Raw genomic sequence first — 11,214 nt, 5'->3', positions numbered from 1 at the left:
AGAAGCCATGAATAGTGGTATTTCTACAAGAAAATCTGTTTATAGTTTTGATGTTGAATGGTGTAGTAGAATTAATAGAGGCATTATCTTATAGTGCTTAAGAGTGCATGTTTGGAGTTATTTCTGTCACTTACTAGCTTTGGGACTACATACACAAAGTGGTTTTCATTTGAAAGGTAGGGCGGTTGAAGGGAACCAGATGTGCATGAGTAGGTAGGAAAGACAAGGACATCCAAAAGGCAGTGTGTGTAAAGGAGCTCTAGGAGTAAGACTTCTTAATGGTGTAGTTCCCTTGGGCTTTTATGGGCACCCAGCATGTCAGGCATTGAGCTAGATGCTAAGGAAAGAATAGGGTCTGTCTTTAAAGAGCCTTGATTTCTCTTCTTTTAGTAAGTGTTCAGTTCAACATTGGGATGGAAAGGAGAAACTCTCCCAGTGAGACAAGACTCGTTGGGGCTTTAATATAGAGAGTTGTACATAAGGTGGTCGTATAAATGTCTATATAAGGAAGACATATATCTGGATATAATTTTCAAATAGATTTAACAGGTAATATTTGTGAATGAAAAAACACATGAATCACATTTTAAGTTAGATAAGAATATTTCTGAAAGGAAGTAATGTTTAATGGTAAATACATAATTAATAATTAAAACAAGCATCTCTTCAAAGCAAAGATTTATTTCAAATATCTTACACAGGATTAGCACTTTATTACTAGTTTATTAATCTAATTCAGCATGATAATTCATTTATTTATCAGGTTATAAATTTTCTCACAGGTAAGGATGGCTTGTGTGTATATATATTACTTTGGCCTTATGCATGTAATATAGAAAATATCGTAATTTAAAAAGCCCTTAAATTTAATTTCAGAAGTTAGTTACTAAATATAAACTTTATTCCAAATTGTTTGCTTAAAATATTTTATCAGAAACCAACTTCTAAGGCAAACTAGACTTTAGTTTTAAGTAAATAAAAGCGATAGAATAAAATTATTAGTACCTTACATATGCTACCTACTCAAAATATATTTGTTGAATGAATGAAGAATGAATGAAATGGCACAATATAGTTTTGTTGTTAGTAAAGTATATAGGCATCAACACATAGCTTATAGTTTACTAGGGATCTTTAAAATCAAGATTCATCATCAGTAAATATTGGTAGCATTTGTTATTCTTAAACTTTTCATCTTTATGTTTTCTATTTATTGTGAATTTTAATTTATTCTTCAATGCATCTGCTAGGGAATATCTAAAAATACTATTAACTATTAAAAATAATTACATATTCTGAATTATTAACATTATTTGTTTTTATCCTAGCAAAATTATATTACAAGCATTAAAGGGTACTTCCATAAAGCACTGTTGATTAAATATCATTATATTCATCAGTTTTAATAGGTGGATATAAAGTAGTTCTTAATTAAAGGATATTTATTGTATTTCCTTCTACTATTTGATATTTTTCTTGAGTTTTCAAATAAGTATATACTTAAAAGTCTGAAACTCTAACCATGCTTTGAAAAATAGATCTGGACTTTATTCCCTCTTTTAAAATAATACCTTGAATTCCTTTCTGCTTTTGCCATTTTCTTTTCTACTAGTTGAATGATGTACATTTTTTTTTTTTTAATAGCCTGTAGTTAAATAAGGGTTAAGTGCAATGAGCTCTTACTGGAAATGGTAGTCACAAGTTCTGGAATCTAGGCTTTGGCATATCATGTACTTTCTGGGCCCTGGTATCTACACTTGTAATAGCAACGGTTGATCTTGCTCATTTCTCAGATCCCTGCCACCTCTAAAATTCTTGATCTAAGAAATTAAAACATGAAAATACATTGGATTATGAAATGTTGAGCAGCTCATACATTTAAATAGAAAAAAGAACAAAGTAATATAAACTTGAATGTACATCATTTGCAATTCTAATAAGCTAACTAACTAACTGAAAGACTCTGCTGTGGTGTTCTAATCTAATTGCACTGTCAGATCAATACTAAGTCTATTAATAACAAGTTGGAAAATTCTGGTAAACTTTGTTGTAAAAGGAGCATTAGTAACTAGTGCTGTGTGCAATCCTTGTAACTAGCCAAGGCCAACATGCAGGTCCTTTATGAGCGCCTTCTCAGAAGAAAACAGCCACGAACCCAGAAAGACACCTGTCTAGGTATGTTTACAAATGGGATAAGTAAATAATCCCTTTCTATTAGTATGAAATTTTGCTTTAAATTAGTGTCAAATTTCATAAATACGTACTTACTAATATAGTATGTTCCTACTACTATTATTTTAGAAATTCCAGAATCAATTTTGTTTGTAGATAAGCTTCGGTTAATTTCTTAATTTATAATATTGAGGTTTTTAATTAAAACTTGAAAAGGTAAATACAAAGATTTCTTGGGCTATTTTCTGTATTCTTTTTACAATTCCTACAAAGAGCATTTTTTGGAAACCATGTTTATTGCCAGAATATGTGTTTAATGCTAATTACCTTAAGTTTGTTCAAAGTCAGTTTATTTCTGGGTAGGTCCAATTATAATGAAATGTGGCTTAAAAACTGAAGCTAATTAATTTTATGCATTATAGAAATAAAGAGAAACATCTTCAGTAGCTGGTTTTGCTTTTTAAGTCAATTTGGATTTATTTTTTATTGTTCTAAGCTTCAAAAGCAAAATAGTATCAAAATATCACTATCCAGATATTACATATTTTAATGGAAATAATCTGATCTTGTTGTTATATTTATGTTTCCCTGCATATTTTAGACTTTTGTTCTTAAATAGCAATAGTACTTAACTCACTGTACTTTCATAAGTATATTGAAGGTTTTTATCTGTTGTTGAATAGACCCATTACAATTACATTTTTTAAAAGTTATGAAAAGCTATAGAAATAAAAAATAAAATCATAGTGTTTGTTTCTTGTTTTCAGAAGTATGAACAAAATAAAATTAAGGGGCCAAAATCTTTCTCACTATTCCTCAGATGAAAATAGCTCAGAAAAACTTAAGTTAGGTCAGTTTTCACTAAAACTCTTAAAAGAGAAACTGATTTTATTGTCAGGAAAGAAAAAAGAGAGGTTAAAGATTTATTTATGGTCATTATTTTAGAGTATAATTTTATATTCTCATATAAAGTAAGTATAAAATTAAAGTATTCATAATATTAAATTGTGATCATTTCTGACATACTTTAGTGAATGAAAATATATTCCTGGTTTAAGCTATTATTTTGCCAACCTATCAGTTTACATTTGAGCATTCTAAATTCCAAATAACTCTACATAATGCTGCTTATATTAAGTTCTATATAAAGAAAGGCCCAGTTTTTGGTTACATGGGAAAAGACCTGATTCAAACTCTAATAAAGTTAAATAGTACTTTAATGAGATATTTTTTATCCTTACAACCTAGTACTATATTGGCATTTTCTGGGCTATGTTATAAATATCAGTTGAATAAGTGAATAGATGAATGGGTGGATGGATTTAGAAAATAAATTTAAGATATATTTACCCTTTGACCTAGCATCCCTACTTTGGTTAACCTGTATCATAGAAAGATGAGTATTAGTATGTAAACATATATGCATAGACATGTTTATTATAGTATTTATCTTAATGACAACACTCTGAATAGAAAGATAAGTGCCCATTTTTCAAATGAAAAAGAGTAGAATATGGAGGAAATTTTCTTTTTAATTTTAGTTAGTGAACACAGTACAATATTAGCTTTAGGAGTAGAATTCAGTGATTCATCACTTAACATAGAGCACCCAGTGCTCATCACAACAAGTACCCTCCTTAATACCCATCACCCACCTAGCCCATCTCCCACCTACCTCCCTCTATCAACCTTCAGTTTGTTCTCTATCATTAGTAGTCTCATGTGGTTTGTTTCCCTCTCTTCTCTTTTTTCTCTTCCTTCCCCTATGTTAATCTGTTTTGTTTCTTTAATTCCACATATGAGTGAAATCATATAGTATTTGTCTTTGTCTGATGGACTTATTTTGCATAGCATAATACATTCTAGCTCCATCTACATTGTTACAAATGTCAAGATTTCATTCTTTTTGATGGCTAATATTCCTGTGTCTGTATGTGTACATCATCTTTATTTATTCATTAGTCGATGGACATTTGGGCTCTCCATAGTTTGGCTATTATTAATAATGCTGCTATAAACATTGGGGTGTATGTATCCCTTTGAATCAGTATTTTTGTACCCTTTAGGTAAATACCTAAGAGTGTAATTGCTGGATCATAGGGTAGTTCTATTTTTAATTTTTTGAGGAACTTCCATACTGTTCTCCAGAGTGGCTGCACCAGTTTGCATTTCCCTGAACAGTGCAAGAGGGTTCACCTTTCTCCACATCTTCACCAATACCTATTGTTCCTTGTATTGTTAATTTTAGCCATTTGGAAAGGTGAGAGGTGATATCCCATCGTGGTCTTGATTTGTATATCCCTGATGATGAGTGATGTTGAGCATCTTTTTATGTGTCTATCAGCCATCTGGATGTCTTTGGAAAAAATGTCTGTTCATGTCTTCTGTCCACTTCTTAACTGGGTTGTTTGTTTTTTGGGTATTGAGTTTGATGAGTTCTTTGGATACCAAGCCTTTATTAGATATGTCATTTGCAAATGTCTTCTGTCATTCCATAGGCTGCCTTTTAGTTTTATTGTTTCTTTCACTGTGCAGCTTTTTATCTTGATGAAAGTCCCAATACTTCATGTTTGCTTTTGTTTCCCTTGCCATTGGCAATGTGTGTGGTAAGAAGTTGCCATGCTGAGGTCAAAGAAGTTTCTGCCTTTGTTCTCCTCTAGGAGTTTGATGGTTTCCTCTGTCACATTTAGGTCTTTCATCAATTTTGATTTTAGTTTTGTGTATGGTGTGAGAAAGTAGTCCAGATTCAGTCTTCTGCATGTCACCATCCAGTTTTCCCAGCACCATTTGTTGAAGAGACTGTCTTTTTTCCATTGGATATTCTTTCCTGCTTTGTCAAAGACATTTTAACAATGTTTGTTCTTCCAGTCAATGGGCATGAAATGCTTTTCCATTTCTTTGTATTCTCTTCAGTTTCTTTGATGAGTGTTCTAGTTTTCAGAGTACAGATCTTTTACCTCTTTAGTCAGATTTATTCCTAAGGATCTTACTGTTTTTCATGCAATTGTAAATGAGATCGATTCCTTGCTTTTTCTTTTACTGCTGTTTCATTATTAGTGTATAGAAATGCAACAGATTTCTACACATTTATTTTATATCCTGCCACTTTGCTGAATTCATGTATTCTAGCAGTTTTTTGATGGAGTCATTCAGGTTTTCTATATATTTAAGGTTTCCTACATAGACCATCATGTCATCAGCAAATGAAGAAAGTTAGACTTCCTCCTTGCTGATTTGTATGCCCATTATTTCTTTTTGTTGTCTGATTGCTGAGGCTAAGACTTCCAGTACTATGTTAAATACTAATGGTGAGAGTTGACATGCATGTCTTCTTCCTGAGCGAGCATAGGAGAAGGCTCTCAGTTTTTCCCCACGGAGGATGAGATTAGCTGTGGGTCTTTCATACATGCCCTGTATCATGTGGTAGTATATTCCATCTGACCCTACTCTGTTGAGGATTTGTATCAAGATTGGATGCTGTGTTTTGTCAAATGCATTTTCTGCGTCTATTGAGGGTATCATATGGTTCTTATCCTTTTTTTTTTTATTAATGTGATGTATCACATTGATGGATTTGCAAATATTGAACTAGCCGTGCAGCCCAGGAATAAATCCCACTTGATCATGGTGAATAATTCTTTTAATGTACTGTTGAATTCGATTTGCTAGTATCTTGTTGAGAATTTTTGCATCCATATTCATAAGGCCTGTAATTCTACTTTTTAGTGAGGTCTTTGGTTTTGGAATCAAGGTAATTCTGGCTTCATAGCATGAGTTTGAAAGTTTTCCTTCCATTTCTGTTTTGGAAGAGTTTGAGAAGAATAGGTATTAAGTCTTCTTTCAATATCTGGTAGAATTCCCTTGGGATGCCGTCTGACCCCGACTTGTTTGTTGGGAGATTTTTGATTACTGATTCAGTTTCCTTGATGGTTATGGGTCCATTCAAATTTTCCATTTCTTCCTGTTAAAGCTGTGGTAGTTTGTGAGTTTCTAGAAATTTGTCGATTTCTTCTAGATTGCCCAGTTTGTTGGCATATAATTTTTCATAATATTGTATTTGTTTTATTCCTGTTTTGTTGGTTGTGATCTCTTTCATTCATGATTTTATCTATCTGGGGACCTTCTCTTTTTGATAAGTCTGGCTAGGGGTTTATCAATTGTGTTTATTCTTTCAAAGAAACAGCTGTTAGTTCTCCTGTTGTTGTTTTTTTTTAGTTTCTACATCATTTATTTCTGCTCTAATCTTTATTATTTCCCTTCTTCTGGCATTAGGCTTTATTTGCTTTTCCTTTTGTAGCTCTTATAGCTCTAAGGTTAGGTTGTATATTTGGGACCTTTCTTGCTTCTTGAGTTAGGCCTGAATTGCAATATACTTCCCTCTTAGGACTGCCTTGCTGCATCCCAAAGGCTTTGGACTGTTGTGTTTTCATTTTCATTTGCTTCCATGTGTTTTTTTAATTTTTTCTTTAATTTTCTAGTTAACCCATTCATTCTTTAGTAGAATATTCTTTAAACCTCCTTGTATTTGAGGGCTTTCCAAATTTTTTCTTGTAGTTAACTAAAAGTGTCATAGCGTTGTGATCTGAAAATATGTATGGTATGATATCTTTTTGTACTTGTTGAGGGCTGCTTTGTGATCCCGTACATAATCTATTCTGGAGAATGTTCCATGTGCACTCAAGAAGAATGCGTATTCTGCTGCTTCAGGATGAAATGATCTGAATATATCTGTTAAGTCCATCTGGTCCAGTGTGTCATTCAAAGCCAGTGTTTCCTTGTTGATTTTCTGCTTACATCACTTGTCCATTGCTGTATGTAGGGTGTTAAAAGTCCTCTACTATTATTGTATTATTAACAATGGGTTTCTTTATATTTGTTATTAATTGGTTTATATATTTGGATCTTTCAAGTTGGGGGCATAAATATTTACCATTGTTAGATCTTTTTGGTGAATACATCCTTTAATTGTGATGTTATGCCCTTCTTCATTTCTTACTACAGTCTTTGTTTTAAAATCTAGTTTGTCTGATATAAGTATAGCTACTCTGGCTTTCTTGTGATGTTCATTAATATGATAGATATTAGCTGTTGTGTCACGTGTAGAGTTGGTGTTTCTTGTGGTCTTCTCTTGTCCTTCTAGTTTTTGTTGCTTTGGTGTTTTTTTTTCCTTCCACTCAAAAAGTCCCCCTTAAAATTTCTTGTAAGGCTGGTTTAGTGGTCATGAGCTCCTTTTGTTTTTGTCTGGGAAACTCTATATTTCTCCTTCTGTTCTGAATGACAGCCTTGCTGGATAAAGAATTCTTGGCTGCATATTTTTCCCCTTCAGCATGTTGAATAGTTCCTGCCACTCCCTTCTGACCTGCCAAGTTTCAGTGGACTGGTCTGCTGCTAACCTTATTTGTCGACCCTTGTAAGTTAAGGACTTATTGTCCCTAACTACTTTCAGAATTTTCTCTTTATCTTTGTATTTTGCAGGTTTCACTATGGTATGTCGTGTTGTTGACCTGTTTTGTTGATTTTTCACAGGAGTTGTCTGGGTCTCTTGGACTTGAATGCTTGTTTTTTGGGTTTTTTTTTTTTTTTTTTTTTTTGCCAGATTAAGGAAGTTCTCAGTTATAATTTGTTCAAATAAACCTTCTGACCCTTTTACCTGCTTTTCTTTTGAGAGTCCTAGGATACAGATATTATTTCACTGAATGGAATCACTGAGTTCCCTAAGTCTACCTTCATGATCTAATAGTTTTCTTTCCCTCTTCTTTTCAGCTTTGTTATTTTCCATAATTTTATCTTCTGTATCACCTATTTTTTCCTCTGCTTCTTCAGTCCTTGTGACTATTTCCTGTCAGTTTTGCCTTTCAGTTATAGCATTTTTTTATTTCAGCCTGACGTGTTTTTAGGTCTTTTTTCCCTGCAGCAGAGGTTTCTCTGGTGTATTCTATGCTTTTTTTTTTCAAGCCAAGCTAGTAGTCTTGACCCTTTTTTTGAGGTGAATTTCTCCATCTTGGCATTTTGGCTAAGTTTCTGTCTTTGGCGTGTTTTGAAAGCTTATTATGTTTCCTATACGTCAGAGTAATGCTGTATTAAAAGGGGTCATATACTGTCCAAAGCCTGGCACTCTAGAAAGTGTTTCTAGTGTGTGCTGTGTGCACTCTGCTATTAGGTTTTGACTACTCTTTTCCACTGGTCAGCCCTCTGTGGAGCTCCTTGCTTGCAGTGGGGAATGTTTGGACCTTTAGCTAGGTGTGCTCTGATTTGTTTGTTAAAATAAGCCTGGAAAGAAAAGAACAAAAGAATAAAATAGAGTCGGGGAAAAAAACCTGATCTAAAAGAAAAAGAAAAGGAATGAAAAATCTAGACAATCAAAAAATATAAGCCTCATTCCAAAGATAAAGAAAAGGAAAAGAAGAAAGAAAAAGAAAATGAGAAAAGGAAATGAAAAAACAAACAAAAAACCATAAGGCTGATTCCAAAGGGAAAAAAAAGAAAAAAAATAAAGTAAACCTGATCCAGTTTCCACCAGAACTGCAGGTGACACTTTGAAGTACTCTATGACAGTAGCCTTTGTGCCTGCAGGGTGCTGCCTGTGCTGGTCTTCTGGAGAAGAGGCCTGCTGGACTCACTCAGGGTCAGACCTGCCATAGTAAATATACCGTTGCCAGGCATGGGGCGGGGGGAGGACTTGGTTTGAGTGGGTCCCACCTCCACTAGGGGCAGTTGTGTTGTTCTCTGAAGTCCCACCATGTCAGTGGTAAAAGGGAAAATGGTGCCACCCCACTCTCTTATCCCCAGACAGGAGATCTTACACCCCCAACTGTTCAGAGAACCCTCATAGAATAGCAAGGGCAGTCAGTGCTCCCTGGTATATAGCTAGGATTCAGAACTCAAAATCTTACAGGACCGGCACCACACGAACCTGCTCCTCTCTTCTGGAATAGAGCCTGTCTGTGCTATGTCTGATGTCCTTTGTGTCAGAAAAACAATCCCTCATCTGCACAGAATCTATGGTTAGCACAATAAAAACCAGGAGCCATGTTGTCTGCCTCTGTGCGTGCTTCTCTCTGCCTTTCACTGGCACCTGCAGGGTCTTTTGTCCTTGGAGACGCAGTACACCCTCTTCCAAAAGTACTTCCAAAAGTGGAATGTTCTCTTCCAGTACGACCCAGGAGATCCCTATACCATGCTGTGCACTCCGGGGCCAACGCCTTTTCCCCGGGAGCACACACCACAGCACCACCCTGGAGAAAGTCACACACTTCCAAAACCTCAGAGTTTGAGCTCCACAGACTGTTTGCAAAAAAAACCTGGGACACTGAGTAACTCTCACTCCCCACTCTGTGGTCAGAGAGGTTTTCCTCTTGTACAGACCCAGCACTGCATTCTCAAACCCTTCCTCTTTCTCTCTCTTTTGTCTCTGCACAGAAAGGGTGCGTTCCCCACAGTGGTGGCACTACAGTTTTTCTCCCTCAGTTCTCTTCCACACACCTCACACCTGCCACACTATCTCCCTCCAACTGTAGAGATCCTTCTGCCAGTCCTCATATCGATTTCCTGGGTATTCCAAGTAATCTGACTTCAGTATGGCTATGTTTGAGAGAGGAGAAAAGCCCAGGGTCCCCTGTTTCTGTGCCATCTTCTACTGACCATCAATATCGAGGAAATTATAAGGCATTGCACACCAAGGAATATTATGCAGCCATTAAAAAAAAAAACCATTTAGGGTTCCATACCAAATTTCCATGGAATATTGCTGGGAGAAAAAAACAAATTGTAGAAAAGTGTGTAAAGCACAATCATGTTTTTATAAAAAAAAAAAAGAAGAAGAAAATGACTCAAAAACCCATATAAAGGCATACTTTATTTTATTGTACTTCATAGTTGCTTACAGATTGAAAATTTGTGGCAACCCTGCATTGAACAGGTCTGTTGGCACCACTTTTCCAACAGCAGTTGCTCACTCCATATCTCTGTCACATTTTGGTAATTCTCAGTCTTTAAAATTTTTACATTCTTTTAATATTTGTTACAGTGATCTATGCTCAGGGATCTTTGATGTTACTATTGTAATTATTTTGGGACACCATGAACCACACCCATGTAAGATAGTGAATTTATTAATAGATGTGTGTTCTGATTGCTCCGCTGACCAGCTTTTCCCTCATCTCTCTCCCTTTCCTCAAGTCTATTTCCTGAGATACAACAATATTGAAATTAGGCCAATTAATAATAACCTTACAATGGCCTTTAAGTATTTATGTGAAAGAAAGTGTTATACATCTCTCATTTTAAGTCAAAAGCTAGAGATGATTAAGCTTAGTGAGGAAGGTACTTTGAAAGCCACAGTAGGCCAAAAGCTGAGTGTTTCTTCAACCAGTTAACTGAGTTGTGAATGAAAAGAAGTTCTTGAAGGAAATTAAAAGTGCCACTCCACTGAACACATGAATGATGAGAAAACAAAACAGCCTTATTGCTATTATGGAGAAAGTTTTAGTAGCAATTTCACTTGTGGTATTTAAGAAACAAACAAAAAACGAGCATAGGAGACAAAAAAGGCAAACCAAGAAACAGACTCTTAACTATAGAGAGCAAACTGATAGTTATCAGACAGGAGGTTGGGGGGAGGGTGGCTTAAATAGCCGATGAGGATTAAGGAGTGTACTTGTGATGAGCACTAGATGTTGTATGTTAAGTGTTGAATCACTAAATTGTATACCTGAAACTAATATTATGCTGTATGTTAAGTGGAATTTAAATAGAAAGTTAAAGATCAAACCATCCACAACATTCCCTTCAGCCAAAGCCTAATCTCGAACAAAATCTTCAGTTTTATGAAGGCCAAGAGAAATGAGGAAGCTGCTGAAGAAAAGTTTAAAGCTACCAGAGATTGGTTCATGAGGCTAAAAGTAAAAAAGCTGTCTATGTAACATCAAAGTCCAAGATGAAGCAGCAAGTGTTGATGATCTAGCTAAGATAATTAATGAAGGTGGCTACAGTAAACAATATATTTTCAGTGTAGACAAAATAGCCATTTATTGGAAAAAGATG

The 11,214-nt window shown here is 34.9% G+C and overlaps 1 protein-coding gene across 4 annotated transcripts in view; it reads left to right on the top strand.

Annotated features, from left to right (window-relative positions):
* FAM135A (family with sequence similarity 135 member A) overlaps window positions 1-11,214 on the top strand; it is a 114,558-nt gene that overhangs the window by 39,504 nt on the left and 63,840 nt on the right. For all 4 annotated transcript variants that reach the window (XM_077767246.1, XM_077767243.1, XM_077767245.1 and 1 more), the window contains exon 9: window positions 2,098-2,175. In XM_077767246.1, the coding sequence (XP_077623372.1) occupies window positions 2,098-2,175 (78 nt within the window). The remainder of the gene's footprint in view (window positions 1-2,097; window positions 2,176-11,214) is intronic.

Source organism: Crocuta crocuta, unplaced genomic scaffold (assembly GCF_008692635.1).
Source record: "Crocuta crocuta isolate KB4526 unplaced genomic scaffold, BGI_CrCroc_1.0 scaffold518, whole genome shotgun sequence".
Classification (NCBI taxonomy): domain Eukaryota; kingdom Metazoa; phylum Chordata; class Mammalia; order Carnivora; family Hyaenidae; genus Crocuta; species Crocuta crocuta.
Note: the sequence above shows the minus strand (reverse complement) of the source record. Positions and strands in the feature narration are given on the sequence as shown.